At 38.6% G+C, this 16,495-nt stretch overlaps 1 protein-coding gene and 1 pseudogene across 1 annotated transcript in view; both read left to right on the forward strand.

Annotated features, from left to right (window-relative positions):
- EFCAB13 (EF-hand calcium binding domain 13) overlaps positions 1 to 16,495 on the forward strand; it is a 240,572-nt gene that overhangs the window by 22,922 nt on the left and 201,155 nt on the right. Inside the window, exon 8 of the mRNA XM_074020056.1 lies at positions 9,330 to 9,473. Coding sequence (XP_073876157.1) covers positions 9,330 to 9,473 — 144 coding nt within the window. The remainder of the gene's footprint in view (positions 1 to 9,329; positions 9,474 to 16,495) is intronic.
- LOC102116835 (UDP-N-acetylhexosamine pyrophosphorylase pseudogene) lies at positions 14,866 to 16,362 on the forward strand (annotated as a pseudogene).

A 16,495-nucleotide genomic window follows, 5' to 3' on the forward strand; every position in this document is an offset into this window, starting at 1 on the left:
CCTACCTATAAATAGCTTTCATTATCTCAAGTGAAACAACTCAGAGACAGAAAGATAGATAATAGCTTCATCCATGTTGCTGTAAAATATATTATTTCATTCTTTTTTTATGGCTGACTAGTATTCCACTGTGTGTGTGTGTGTGTGTGTGTGTGTGTGTGTACCACATTTTCTTTATCCAGTCATCCATTTATGGACACTTAGGTTCATTTTGTATCTTTGCTATTGTGGATTGTGCTGTGATAAACATATGAGTGCAGGTATCTTTCTGAGATAATGGTTTCTTTTCCTTTGGGTGTATATACCTAGTAGTGGAATTGTTGGATCATACAGTACTATTTTTAGTTCTTTGAGAAATCTCCACACTACTTTCCATTTTTTCATAATACTCATTTGGCCATTTGTATGTCTTCTTTTGAAAAATGTCTATTCATGTCATTTGCCCACTTTTTAACGGGATTATTTGTTGTTTTTGTTGTCATTGATCTGTTTGAGTTCTTTGTAAATTCTGGATATCAGTCCCTTGTTGGATGCACAGTTTGCAAATATTTTCTCCTATTCTTCAAGTTGTCTGTTCATTCTGTTGATTATTTCTTTTGCTGTGCAGAAGCTTTTTAGTTTAGTTGTCTCATTTGCCTTTTTTTGTTGTTGTTGCTTGTGCTTTCGAATTCTTAGTCATGAATTCTTTGCCTAGACCAATGTCAGTAAGAGTTTTCCTTAGGTTTTCATCTAGTATTCTTTTTTTTTTTTTTTTTTTTTTTTTTTTTTTTTTCCCAGATGGACTGTCGCTCTGTCGCCTAGGCTGGAGTGCAGTGGCCTGATCTTGGCTCACTGCAAGCTCCACCTCCTGGGTTCACACCATTCTCTTGCCTCAGCTTCCCGAGTAGCTGGGACCACAGGCGCCCGCCACCACGCCTGGCTAATTTTTTTATATTTTTAGTAGAGACGGGGTTTCACCGTGTAAGCCAGGATGGTCTGATCTCCTGACCTTATGATCCGCCTGCCTCAGCCTCCCAAAGTGCTGGGATTACAGGCGTGAGCCACTGCACCCAGCCTCATCTAGTATTCTTAAAGGTTTGAGTATTACATTTAAGTTTAGATCCATCTTGAGTTGATTTTGTATATGGTGGGAGATAGGGGTCTAGTTTCATTCTTCTGCGAATGGCAGTCCAATTTTCCCTTTACCATTTATTGAAAAGAGTGTCCTTTCACCAGTGTATGTTTTTGTCAACTTTGTCAAAGATCAAGTGGTTATAGATATGAAACTTCATTTCTGAGTTCTCTTTTCTGTTCCACCAATTTATGTGTCTACTTTTATAGCAGTACCATGCTGTTTTGGTTACTGTTACGGTATAATTTGATATATTACCATATAATGTGATGTCTCCAGCTTTGTTCTTTTGCTTAGGATTACTTTGGCTATTTGGGCTCCTTTAGTTCCACGTAAAATTTAAGATTATTTTTTCTATTTCGTGAAAAATGACATTGGTATTTTGATGGAGATTGCACTGAATCTGTAGATTGCTTTGGGCAGTATGGTCATTTTAACGATATTAATTTTCTGATCCATGAGCATGGGATGTTTTCCCATTTGTTTGTGTTCTCTATAGTTTATTTCATCACTGTTTTGTAGTTTTCCTTGTAGAGATCTTTCACCTCTTTGGTTAAATGTATTCCTAGGTACTTTGGTTTTTGTAGCTAAGCTAAATGGTATTGCCTTCTTGATTGGTTCTCAGCTTGATACTAGGGTATAGAAATGCCACCGATTTTATCTACTTAAACATTATCAAATTTGTTTATCAAATCTAAGAGGTTTTTTTTTTGGGAGGAGTTTTTAGGGTTTTCTCAGTATAAGATTATATCATCAGCAAACAGACATAATTTGACTTCCTCTTTTCCAACTTGGATGCCTCTTATTTTTTTTTCTCTTGCCTGATTGCTCTGGGTAGGGCTTACAGTAATATATTGAATACAAGTGGTGAATAGTTTTGTTTCAGTTCTTAGGGGGAATGCTTTAAACATTTCCCCATTCAGAAGGATGTTGGCTGTGGGTTTGTCATATATGGCCATTATTATTTTGTGGTATGTTCCTTTTATAGTGAATCAGATGGTTTATTTATGTATGTATGTATTTTTTTTGAGGTGGAGTCTTGCTCTCTCACACAGGCAGGCTGGAGTGCAGTGGCACAATCTCGGCTCACTGCAGCCTCTGCCTCCCAGGTTCAAGTGATTCTCCTGCCTCAGCCTCCCAAGTAACTGGAACTACAGGCGTGCATCACTATGCCTGGCTAAATTTTTGTATTTTTAGTAGAGATGGGGTTTTACCATGTTGGCCAGGCTGGTTTTGAACTCCTGACCTCAAGTGATCTGCCTGCCTTGGCCTCCCAAAGTGTTGGAATTATAGGCGTGAGCCACTGCACCTGGCCCAGATTTTATTTTGTTAGAATCAAGGCTATGTGAATGTGATAGTCTTTATAGTCCTCGAGCAGCAAGTAAAAAGCAATAAAAACTCTTCAATGCTTATTTATTCATTTATGTAATAAACATTAATGCCTATATATGCAGCAGTGAACCATATAGATATGATGCTTGGCTTGCTTTTTCTTTTTGACATTTTGATAGACTCCATGGCATTAGGATTTGCCTAGTTCTCTTTTGTCTACTTGGTTTCTGACTTACATTTTTTTCTTGTTTCTGTTTCATTTAGTTCTCTGATCTTGCTTATTTCTTTTCTTCTGCTAGGTTTGGGTTTGGTTTGTTCTTGTTTCTCTAGTTCCTTGAGGTGTGACCTTAGATTGCCTATTTGTGTTCTTTCAGACTTTTTGATGTAGTCATTTTATGCTATTAACTTTTATCTTAATACTGCTTTTGCTGTATCCCAGAGGTTTTGATAGGTTGTGTCACTATTATTGTTCAGTTCAAAGAATTTTTAAATTTCTCTCTTGATTTCATTGTTGACTCAATGATTATTCAGGAGCAGATTATTTAATTTCCCTGCATTTGCATGGTTTTGAGGGTTCCTTTTGGAGTTGATTTCTAGTTTATTTCACTGTAGCAAGAGTACTTGCTGTAATTTTAATTTTCTTAAATTTGTTGAGTCTTGTTTTGTGGCCTACCGTACGGTCTATCTTGGAGGATGTTCCGTGTGCTGATGAATAGAATTCATATTCTGCATTTATTGGGTAGAATGTTCTATAAATTTCTGTTAGATCAATTTTTTTTAGCGTGTAGTTTAAGTCCATTGTTTCTTTGTTGACTTTCTGTCTTGATGACCTGTCTAATGCTGTCAGTGGAGTATTGAAGCCCTCTACTACTGTTGCTGTCTGTCTCATTTCTTAGGTCTAGTAGTAACTGTTTTATAAATTTGGGAGCTCCAATGTTAGGTGCATATATATTTAGGATTATGATATTTTCCTGTTGGACTAGTCCTATTATTATATAATGTCCTTCTTTGCCTTTTTAAACTGCTGTTGCTTTAAGTTTGTTTTGTCTGATATAAGAAAAGCTACTCCTGCTTGCTTTTGGTGTCCATTTGCATGGAATATCTTTTTCCACCCCTTTACCTTAGGTTTATGTGAGTGAGTCCTTAAGTGTCAGGTGAGTCTCTTGAAGACAGCAGATACTTGGTTGGTGAATTCTTATCCATTCTGCCATTCTCTATTAAGTGGAGCATTTAGACCATTTACATTCAATGTTAGTACTGAGATGTGAGGTACTATTCAATGTGCTAGTTGTTGACTGAATATCTTGCTTTTTTTTTTTTTTTTTCTTTTTTTTCCTGTGTTGTTGTTTCATAGGTCCTGTGAAATTGATGCTTTAATGAGATTCTATTTTGGTGTATTTTGAGGATTTGTTTCAAGATTTAGAGCTCCTTTTAGCAGTTCTTTTAGCAGTCAGTAGTGCTGGCTTGGTAATGGCAAATTCTCTCAGCATTTATTTGAAAAAAGACTGTATTTTTCCTTCATTTATGAAGCTTAGTTTCACTGGATACAAAATTCTTGGCTGATAATTGTTTTGTTTAAGGAGGCTAAAGATAGGATCCAATCTCTTCTAGCTTGTAGGGTTTCTGCTGAGAAGTCTGCTATTAATCTGATAGATTTTCCTTTATAGGTTACCTGATGCTTTTGCCTCACAGCTCTTAAGATTCTTTCCTTCATCTTGACTTTAGATAACCTGACGACTTTGTGCCAAGGTCATGATCTTTTTGAGATGAATTTCTCAGGTGTTCTTTGAGCTTTTTGTATTTGGATATCTAGATCTCTCACAAGGTTGGGGAAGTTTCTCTTGATTATTCCCTCAAATATGTTTCAACAAACATTTAGATTTCTCTTCTGCTTTGGAAACACCAATTATTCTTTTTTTAAATTATACTTTTAAGTTCTAGGGTACACGTGTACAATGTGCAGGTTTGTTACATATGTATACATATGCCATTTTGGTGTGCTGCACCCATTAACTCATCATTTACATTAGGTATATCTCCTAATGCTATCCCTCCCCCCTCACCCCACCCCATGACAGGCCCCAGTGTGTGATGTTCCCCTTCCTGTGTCCAAGTGTTCTTATTGTTCAATTCCCACCTATGAGTGAGAACATGCAGTGTTTGGTTTTGGTTTTTTGTCCTTGCATTAGTTTGCTGAAAATGATGGTTTCCAGCTTCATCCATGTCCCTACATTAACTCATCCTTTTTTATGGCTGCATAGTTGGAAACACCAATTATCCTTAGACTTGGTAATTTAAAGTAATCCCAAACTTCCTGGAGGCTTTGTTCTTTTTTTTTTTTTTTTTTTTTTGAGACAGAATCTTGCTCTGTTGCCAGGCTGGAGTGCAGTGATGCGATCTTGGCTTACTGCAACCTCTGCCTCCTAGGTTCAAATGATTCTCCTACCTCAGCCTCCCGAGTAGCTGGGACTACAGGTGCATGCCACCAAACCCAGCTAATTTTTGTATTTTTAGTAGAGACGGGGTTTCACCAGGTTGGCCAGGATGGCCTCGATCTCTTGACCTCATGATCCACCTGCCTCGGCCTCCCAAAGTTCTGGGACTGAGCCACCACACCCGGCCTGTTCATTTTAAAAAATTCTTTATTCTTTGTTTTTGTTGTATTGGGTTAATTAGAAAACCTTGCCTTCATGCTCTGAAGTTTTTTCTTTTACTTATTTGATTCTATTACTGAGACTTTTCAGCTCATTTTGCATTTCTCTAAGTGTGTCCTTCATTTCCAGAAGTTATGATTGTTTTTTATTTATATTATTTCACTGGAGATTTTCCCATACATATCCAGTATCTTTTTTTTTTTTCATTTCTTTAAGTTAGACTTCACCTTTCTCTGGTGCCTCCTGATTAGCCTAATAATTGACCTTCTGAATTATTTTTCTGGCAATTTAGAGATTTCATCTTGATTTGTATCCATTGCTGCTAAACTTTGGAGTGTGATCTTCTGCAGATGTAAAAGAACGTTATTTTGTCATATTACCAGAATTGTTTTTCTGGTTCCTTCTCATTTGGGTAGACTATGTCAGAGGGAAGCTCTGGGACTCAAGGGCTGCTATTCAGATTCTTTTGTCCCTCAGAGTGCTCCCTTGATTTGGTGCTCTTCCCCTTCCCTAGGGGCTTCCTGAGACATAGGGCTTCCTGAACAAGGGGCTTCCTGAGAGCCAAACTGCAGTGATTGTTATTTCTCTTTTGGATCTAGCCACCCAGTGGAGCTACCAGACTCCAGACTGGTATTGGAGAGTGTCTGCAAAGAGTCCTGTGATGTGTTCCATCTTCAGGTCTCTCAGCTGTGAATACCAGCACCTGCACCAATGGAGGAAGCATGGGAATGAAGTGGACTCTGTTAGGGTCCTTGGTTGTATTTTTGTTTAGTGTGCTGGTTTTGTGCTGGTTGGCCTCCAGCCAGGAGGTGGCACTTTCAAGAGCACATCAGCTGTAGTAGTACAGGGAGATTACAAGGTTGCCCTAGGGTCAGGTGGTGGGCAGGGCCATAGAGCTCTCAAGAGATATATTCTTTGTTTTCTGCTACCAGGATTGGTAGAGAAAGACCATCAGTTGGGGCAGGTTAGGCATGTCTGAGCTGAAACTCTCTTTGAGTGGGCCTTGCTGCAGCTGCTGTCGGGGTGAGGGTGTGGTTCCCAGGCCAATGGAGTTATGTTCCTGGGAGGATTATGGCTGCCTCTGCTGCCTGACAGGTCACCAGGGAAGTGGGGGAAAACCAGCAGTGATAGGCCTCACTCAGCTTCCACGCAGCCCACAGTCTGAAAGACTGGTGTCACTCCCACTGTGCTTCACCTATAGCACAGTTTATTTCCAGGCAGGCAGTGAGCAGGGATGAGAACTTGCCCCAGGCTACAAGCCTCCCCACTGAGAAAGCAAGCAGACTCACAATTACTTGGCTGTCTCACAGAGCCTGCAAGGGCATCCACCTCTTTCAAGGGGTCTGTGGATTCTCTTGGCTTTCCTGGTATGTTCCTGCAGTAGTTCTTGGCACAAAAGTTCACGATGTGAGTGTCTACTTACCACTTTTTGAATCACAACTTGGAATAGCTTATTTACTTTCCTATGTTTCTTGATTTTTCAAGTCCTGGTTTCCTATTTTGACCTTTTGATAATTCATTTTGCCTTGACAAAGCATAAATTACTATTATTTTTTTGGATGTAATATCACTCTTGTTGCCCAGGCTGGAGTGCAATGGCGCGATCTCGCTCACTGCAACCTCTGCCTACCTGGTTCAAGCAATTCTCCTGCCTCAGCCTCCCGAGTAGCTGGGATTACAAGCGCAAACCACCACGCCTGGCTAATTTTTATATTTTTCATAGAAGTGGGATTTCACCATGTTGGCCAGGCTGGTCTTGAACTCCTAACCTCAGGTGATCCACTGCCTCATCTCAGCCTCCCAAAGTGCTGGGATTACAGGCATGAGCCACCGTGCCCTGCTACAAAACATAAATTATATGTATGTATCTGTGGTCAGTACTTAGGAGTCCAAACACACATATAAATCTATAGTCAGAAAAAAATGTAAGTTGAGATCCAGACAATAGGGAAAAATGGTGGATAGGAGGCAGGACTAATTTGCAACTTCTACTTGGACAGACAGAGCAGCGCGTAGGGACCACTTTTTGAGTTACAACTTAGAATAGCTTATTTACTTCCCTATATTCCTTGATTTTTCAAGTCCTGGTTTCCTATTTTGACCTTATTTTCTGTTTATGGACATAGTGTTCTGAGACTAATCAAGAACTCTCAGGTTTCTTTTTTTTCTTTTAAAAGAACACACATAATTCTTGAATATATTGTTTTAATAAAATATCCAAGCAATATATGTGTATAAAGATGTGAAAGACCTTCTTTAACCCCTCTAAGATTGCTACAATTTAATACTGACCCGAGAATTCTTTTTATATGCACATACATACATATAATTTATGTTTTGTCAAGGCAAAATGAGTTATCAATCACTAGGCAGAGTGGAAGCAAAGGACCTAGGTCTCATAGAAACTAGTAAAAAGATCAGGCATACAGTTAGAAATCAAGAGACCCCCTAGAAAAAAATAAAAGGGAAAAATGCAAGTATCTTTTTCTTAAGAGAAAAAGAAATTTTGCCACCTTGATTTGCAGAAACTATCTTGTTTAATTGTATTTTTCAATTATGAAATTAGTAATCTTTTAATATAATTACTGGTCATTCATATATTTTTTGTATGAATTGCCTTTTCACATATACTTTTCATTTAAAAAACTAGATTGTTCATCTCATTGATTTGTAGGAGTTTTCATATTCTGGCTATTAATCCTTTGTTATGTATGTTACAAGTGTTTTCTTCTAGTCTATGGTTTCTCTTTTAATTTTGAAATGGTGTTCTTGTTTTTTGGAATGGGACTGTTACATTTTATCACAAAATTTATTATTTTTTCTTTATGTCTTCTGAGTTTTGAGTTGTGCTTAAAGAGGCCTTTCTCACCTCATTAGTGCACACACACATTTTCATCATGATTGTAGAGTACTGATTTTCAATGCTCCAGGGAACCTGGAGATGGGTAGACGGGAATAGGGCAAGTTAAAATGCCACAAAGCTCACTGTTCTTGTTGAGACTCAGTCATTTTTCTTGAAGAAATTCCTCGGATAACTGCAAGCCTTTGGCTTATTTTCAGAGTTTTGAAACAAGTTGGTTCTGATAATTTCTGCCAGAGTTCTCATTGCTTTTATGGAGGAGATGGTTTCTGGAGGTCCCTTCCTTTGCTATTTTTGTTAACTTGATCAATAATGAGTAGTTGAGGACAGGCATGGTGGCTCATGCCTGTAGTCCCAACACTTTGGGAGGCCAAGGCGGGTGGATCACTTAAGCCCAGGAGTTCGAGACCAGCCTGGGCAACATAGCAAAACCCCATCTCTACAAAAATACAAAAAAGTTAGCGGGGCATAGTAGTACGTGTCTGTAGTCCCAGCTACTCAACAGGCTGAGGTGGGAGAATCGTTTGAGCTGGGGAGGCAGAGGTTGCAGTAAGCTGAGATTGTGTGATTGCATTCCAGCCTGGGCTACAGAGAGATACCCTGTCTTAAAAAAATTAATTAATTAAAAAAAGACTAATTGAATGAATAATAATGCCCAGCTTTTTCTCCTTGATTGTACTTATCAAAGAACTTAGTAATCATTAGTTTATTATATGATGAATTTCAAGAAAATCTAGTCTGACTATAATGTGATTTTCTGTCTGAAATTGATCATGGGAATTGTGTTTTTTTTTTTTTTTTTGTCAAGGCTAATTAGTAGTGGTCAGGGAGAATTTAAATTTAGCAGTTGAACACGGCTTTCAATCTGTTTAATTCTTAAGGAAGTTTTTTTGTGGAAAATTATAATTTATCTGAATATTTTCTTTTTAAAATTAAAAATATACTGAGCTCTCTGATGTGACTACAAATTTTAGAAAATGATAAAGTGATTTGGTATTTAATTTATTTTAGTTAAATTGTTCTAAAATTATAGAATCTAAGATTCAGAAGTAGATGTCTTGGGGAGCCCCAGATTTGGTTTGCTAGTCAGGGTCACGCTGAATATTTCCTTCTGACCAGGTTCTTTTCAATTCATTTTATATGCTAAGGATTGTTAACATAAGAATATGAAATTCCTATGGAGAAAAAAAGACCAATGTTTTAGTCACTATTATAAAGTTATTTTATAACAGTGATTTGCTTGTTGATAAATATTTATAAAATCCCGTGCTTATATAAGGTTATTTTCCCTTAGTGGGCTATTGACACAAAGTCACCTCCTTTTCCAAGAAAAGCTATTGATTCTCATGGTATACTAATTTGTTTTTTGCAGCATTCTGGGATGCCTTGAAGATTTTCTGTAGGATAAAAGGTGGTCGAGTTTCAACTGATGAAATATTTGGTGTTTTGGATAGCATGGGTATCCCTATAAACCCTGAAATTTTAGAAGAAGTGATAAAGCATACCTATATTGACAGTGAGTTATTTGCATTGAAATATATATGTAAATATATATGTGCATGTATTTATACATTTTTTTTCTGGATATCAATTTTGCGATCTGTCCTTTGCTTCTCCTTTTTTCTCTTGATTCTTACCTTTTGCCATTGACACTGTTTACTGGTGTCTATAGTAAGAAATAGTCTAGAAAAATTAAGTGAGAAGTTTCTAAAATTGTTATAGTTTGGTATGTTTGGTAAAAGAGTAAAATGAATTTTAAAAGAATTCAGCCTTATATCTCTTTTCCAAGTCATTTCTGGTCTTTGTGGAGAAGTAGTTTCTTGTAGTGTCGAGGGCATTGACTCCACAAGTTAGAAGACCTAAATTTCTTGAATTCTCAACTTTATTATGTAGCTTTGATTAAACAATTTTGCTATGCCCTTCAGTTACTCTCTGTACAATGCGGATTGCTTTAAACATGATAAAAATATTTAGCAGGTGTTTTGTATTACATGTTTACTTGTAACCAGAGGATGTCCTATAATAATTAGTGATTAATTGATTGATTCATTTTATTATTTTATTATTTTTAGAGCCTCACTCTGTTGCCCAGGCTGTAGTGCAATGTTGTGATCATAGCTTGCTGTAATCTTGACCTCCTAGGCTCAGTAATCCTCCCACCTCATCTTCCTGAATAGCTAGGACTATAGGTGTGTGCCATCATGCCAGGCTAATTTTTATTTTGTAGAGATGAGGTCTTGCTATGTTTCCTAGGTTGGTCTCAAATTTCTGGCCACAAGTGATCCTCCTGCCTCAGCCTGCTGAGTAGCTGGAATTACAGGCATGAGCCACTGGGCCCAGCCTGATTCATTCACTTAATGAATCAGATAGTCATTTAATATCTACTATGCCTGGAACTGTGCTAGGTGATGCAAAGATGAATAAAACACACTTCTTCTTTTTTTTTTTTTTTTTTGAGGGAACTCACATTCAAGTGTGGAAAAAACTAAGCAAACCAAAAATTAAAATGCTCCATGGCAAATACTATAATAGAGTGTACATAGGCTGCTAATACATACTGGAAGCCTTGGGGAAAGATTATCAGAGGAACTGATGTCTGAGCTGAATTTTGAAGGATCAGTATGAATTAAGTAGTTGAAGGTGGTAGCGAAGAGTGAGAAAAACATCTTAAGCCAAAGGAACAGTTTGTGTAAATATGGCAGAAAAATACTCAGACATGACATCTTTCTGAGTGGGCTTCCACTAGTTTTTGTCATTTATTAATGGTGGTTTTGTAGTGGGCTTTTGGTTGCTGATATGTGGTCTGGAGATAGAATCCAGCCACATGGAGTTCTATTAAGAAGTCAGGTATGGTGGGCTCTGGGGTGAGGCATGAGTGGAAGGATATGATGGGGTATGAAAATGTAAAATGGGGATTTTAAAGCCTAATCTTAAGCCTTTAGGGCATGCCCTACCAGGAACAACAGAAATCATATATGAAACAGCTGCAGTACTTTGCTTTTTGCTTGTGGAGTTCTGGTCTCGGTCTCCAGGTCTCCTGCTTTATTTGGGGAGGTATATTGGACAAATGATACTAATTTTATAGACTTGTTATAGGAATTAAATATACACATCACAGTGCTTGGCACCTAGAATAGACACAAGAAGGGTGAGGTAGAAACCTGAGAGTCATCCTTGACAACTCTACCTCTCTATTCCTCATGCAATAGTTCCCTTATTTAAAGTCTTCGATATATCTTTTTAAGAACTTTTCCTCTTTTTTCTGTATATAAGATAGATATCTCTTAAGTCTTTCCATTTCTCTCTCTCCCCCTTTTTTTTTTTTTACTCCTCTCTGTTGCCAGACTTTAGTGCAGTGGTGTGATCTTGGCTGACTGCAACCTCCGACTCCCTGGTTCAAATGGTTCTCCTGCCTCAGCCTCCGAGTAGCTGGGATTACAGGCACGTGCTACCACGCCCAGCTAATTTTTGTATTTTTAGTAGAGACAGGGTTTCACCATGTTCCCAGGATGGTCTGGATCTCCTGACCTTGTGATCCACCTGCCTTGGCCTCCCAAAGTGCTGGGATTACAGATGTGATCTATTTCTCCTTTTTTTTTTTTTTTGAGACGGAGTCTTGCTCTGTCGCCCAGGCTGGAGTGCAGTGGTTGGATCTCAGCTCACTGCAAGCTCCGCCTCCTGGGTTTACGCCATTCTCCTGCCTCAGCCTCCCGAGTAACTGGGACTACAGGCACCCACCACCTCGCCCGGCTAGTTTTTTGTATTTTTTAGTAGAGATGGGGTTTCACCGTGTTAGCCAGGATGGTCTCGATCTCCTGACCTTGTGATCCGCCCGTCTCGGCCTCCCAAAGTGCTGGGATTACAGGCTTGAGCCACCACGCCCGGCCTGATTTATTTCTCTTTATCTTCCTATCTTAGTCCAAGTTCACATAACCTTTCCTCAGGACCATTGCAGTTCATCCTAACAAATATACCCCATCCACTCTTATATTCCTTTACAGTGCAGCCGTAATGATCTTCGTTCAAATACAGGTCTGATCATGTTATTCTCCTCACATGAAATCTAATACCTCTTGGGATAAATAACTCTTTTAGTGTGGTTTACAGGGCCTTGCATGTTCTGGCTTTTACCCAGATCTTCATCTTTATCTGAGACCATATTCTCCCTTGCTCTCTGTGCCTTCTTAGTTTCAACTACATACCATGCCCCTTCTTGCCAAATGGCTGTTGCATGTGTTCATTTCTCTTCCTTGAACCTTTCTCTCCCCTTAAAGTATAAGTTAATTCCTACTTATACTTTAGATCCAAACTCAACTGTCTTTTCCTCAGGGATGTTTTCCCAGACCTCTCTGAGTAGGTCAGATTCTCATGTTATACACTCTCATAGCACGATTCACAATTGAAATTTGTATTTTTGTTGGATTGACATTGGTGTTTCAAATAAGACTGAGCATCAGGTGAGCAGATATCATGTCTGCTTTAGCTTAATATTGTATCTTCAATACCTAGCATGGTGCTTATGGCACATATTAACCGCTCAACAAATATTTGTTGAATGAGTGGATAATTCTGATTCCTCATGCCACATCTTCCAATCAGAAAGAACAAAATATTCTTCATTTTATCATATAAACAAGCTGGCTGCAGTTTGAGGCAAAATTCCTCATAAGGAAAGTCCTTATCTTTTGACCAGGAAAATCATCTTAATAGATATATTAGATTATGAGAGTTAAAACATACTGGGAAACATCTAGATTGAGCAAAAAGATAAGGTAAAGTACTCTACATAAGAAAGCAACAGGAATTTGATTTGAAATATAGTGGTGGCTCAGTAGTGGAGGAAGAAGATGGATAGAACCTAAGAGTGAGTGAGGGTAGAGTAACCACAAAACTTTAGGACTATAGTATGTAGTTGCTTGCTGTGCTTCTTAAGAACTCCCTTACTCCCATCAATTGCAAATTACCAGTAAAAGTTGGTTATATACAATAAACTTGTATTAATATTGTTGGTGGGGAGATTTCAAGGATAAAGACCTATGGGTTCTATGTTGGATCTTCTTGGGGCAGAAAGAGGATTGCACCTGTAGAAGGCAATAATGTGAGTGAGATCAAGAGTCCATGGGAATAGAGAAACAAACCTAAAATAAACAAAAAGAGTACAAATGACTCAGGAATCCTCAAATTTTGGTCAAGGTATTGATTTATGTTAGTGTATGCTCTGGGGTCTGAGCTATTTTAATGTTAAAGGAAAAGTTAACCCCAGGATGCCAACAATTTTGGGTTACCCAGGTAGGAGATGTTAATTTTTCTGTAGCAGAATTTTGCAGTAAGAAATAATATAACACAGTTATCCTGCTAAAAGAAGACAGCACTGCAGGTACTGTTCTAGCATCTTATTTTTGTATTTGGTATATTGTTGAAGATGATAGGTAGATAATATGTTCATCTTTATAGGTGTTCACAATGAGGGAGAAGGAATTATGCCTCTGAAATTTTCAGGAAAGTCCAAGGAGGATTTGCTTTATTTAGATATGGCAAGAAGTGCCATATGGAAAATCAGCTGATGGCAGTTCTTAGAGGGTCAGGTATTTTGGTTTCTGAAATAGTGTATTGGTATAGCAGTTTTTTTTTCTCTCATGGAGGTTAGAGATCTGAAAAATTGAACTGGTTGGAAAGTTGTGACTAGTGCAGTTTTTACTAGAGGAGGCTTTTGATATTGTGGAGCTACCTGAAGATTACAGAAATGTAGTGTTAATGGTCACTTAGTACCTTCAGAGTAATGTTGCCTTGCATATATGACCTTAATAATTAGGATCATTTTTTTTCCCCTCTCACAGTAGGTAGTTGTGTTTTCCAGGATGAATTTCTTCCAGAATCATATACCTTAGAGTAGGAGGCTGTTTTGAGCTTCCCTTAGGAAATAAATGATACCTATGACCGTATTGATTGCCTTAGTTTCAACCAGGAATCATTCTTTAAGGTTTTGCTAAGTCAGATAGGGACCAAAATCGTCATTTCAGCTTCTGGAATGTGTCTTCGGCCACTAGGGACTATTTAAGTAGGTAATATTTGTTTGGGAGTTTCATGATAGGTGTTTATTATTGCATAGATGCAAGGAATAAATTTGAGCAAGAGCTAATGAATCTGTGAACATGGTTGACTACCACACTCTTATTAGTTGAGGCTGGACTTCTGTTCAGAGAAAGGAGTTTTCTAAATGAAGAGCAGGTAAAAGCAAGATGGCCTTTTCCACTGGATTAATACATGTATGGTCTAACAGAATACTTTTTAATGATCAGATTCAAGAGCTTGTGGGTTGAAGAAGCTTTGAGTTGTCTTAGGACTTAAGCTATGATCTAAGAACATGGGACATGCAATCAATCTACCATAAGTGCCAGTTACTGGGGGAGGTTATGGGAAGTGTTAGAACTATAATCAAAACTAGGATGAGGATAAATACCAAGGAAATAAGAAACCAGAATGTAGGAAGCAATCTCTAATCAGAAGGTACTTTAGCACCAATTTTGTCTAGCATTTCTTTGACTGGTTCAAACACATAGTACTTGCTTTGCAGTGATTTAAAGGCCTGCACCTGAAATACATAGTTTACCAATTTTCAGAGAATCAGAGTGAATCAGGTGGACCCAACACCAAAATGATACTATTCTTTGATTTAAATATTTGCTTCTCGTCGCGGCAAGAGGGGCAGGGTGGCTGGGCCACTCCCCTTGGCCCTGGTCCCGGCCTGCCCCACCCAGCTGCCATGGCCCAGGATGAGGGTATATATTGAGAGGGGACACAGGACGCCAGCGCAGAAGGAGCCGGGTGGAGCTGTGGTCGCACTGAGGAAGCTTTGTAGGTTCATGCATTGCATCCCTATTTTCACAAAGCTTGGCTATCAGAGCATTATGAACACTAATGACCTCAAACTCAGGTTGTCCAAAGCTGAGCAAGAACACCCACTACATGTCTGGAGTGAGCTTGAAGAAGCCCAACAGGTAGAACTTTATGCAGAGCTCTAGGCCTTCAACTTTGAGGAACTGAACTTCTTCTTCTAAAAGGCCATTGAAGGATTTAACCAGTCCTCTCATCAAGAAAAGGTGGATGCGTGAATGGAACTTGTCCCTCGAGAGGTACTGGGCAGTGCTACAGGGAAGCTAGATCAGCTCCAGGCCTGGGAAAGCAAAGAACTTTTCCAGATTTCTCAGAACAAAGTAACAGTTTTTCTAGTTGGTGGACAAGGGACTAGACTCATTGCATATCCAAAGGGGATGTATGATGTTGGTTTGCCATCCCATAAGACACTTTTTCAGATTCAAGCAGAGCATATCCTGAAGCTACAATAGTTAGCTGAAAAATATTATGGCAACAAATGCATGATTCCATATAATGATCAGTGGCAGAACAGCGGAATCTACAGGGAGTTCTTCACCAAGCACAAGTACTTTGGTTTAAAAAGAAAAGAAAATATAATCTTTTTTTCAGCAAGGAATGCTCCCTGCCATGAGTTTTGATGGGCAAATTATTTTGGAAGAGAAGAACAAAGTTTCTATTGCTCCACATGAAAATGGTGGTCTTTATTGGGCTCTTGCAGCCTGGCATATTGTGGAGGATATGGTGCAAAGAGGCATTTGGAGCATTCATGTCTATTGTGTTGACAACATATTAGTAAAAGTGGCAGGCCCACGGTTCATTGGATTTTGCATTCAGAAAGGAGCAGACTGTGGAGCAAAGGTGGTAGAGAAAACAAACCCTGCAGAACCAGTTGGAGTGGTTTGCCGAGTGGATGGAGTTTACCAGGTGGTAGAATATAGTGATGTTTCCCTGGCAACAGCTCAAAAACGAAGCTCAAATGGATGATTGCCGTTCAATGTGGAGAATATTGCCAACCATTTATTCACCGTACCATTTCTGAGGATGTTGTCAATGTTTATGAACCTCAGTTGCAGCATCATGTGGCTCAAAAGAAGATTCCTTATGTGGATACCCAACAGCACTTAATTAAGCCAGATAAGCCCAGTGGAATCAGTATGGAAAAATTTGTCTTTGACATCTTCTAGTTTGCAAAGAAGTTTGTGGTTTATGAAATATTATGGGAAGATGACTTTTCCACACTAAAAAATGCTGACAGTCAGAATGGGAAAGACAATTTTACTACCGCAAGGCACACTTTCATTATTGCTGGGTTCTCAATGCAGGGGTCACTTTATAGATGAAAATGGCTCTCATCTTCCAGCAATTTCCCACTTAAAGGATGCCAATGATGTACCAATCCAGTGTGAAATCTCTCCTCTTATCTCTAATGCTGAGGAAGGAATAGAAAGTTATGTACAGATGTAGAATTCCATGCATCTTTAATCATCGATGAGAATGGAGTTCATGAGCTGGTGAAAAATGGTATATGAACCTGATACCAAGTTCTACCACAATAGGAATAGCTTTTATTTTTGATAGACCAACTGTGAACCTATAGGACCTCCTGGATGACTGAAGTTTAAATATCCACAGGGTTTTATTTTGCTTGTTGAACTCTTATAG

Source organism: Macaca fascicularis, chromosome 16, assembly GCF_037993035.2.
Source record: "Macaca fascicularis isolate 582-1 chromosome 16, T2T-MFA8v1.1".
Classification (NCBI taxonomy): domain Eukaryota; kingdom Metazoa; phylum Chordata; class Mammalia; order Primates; family Cercopithecidae; genus Macaca; species Macaca fascicularis.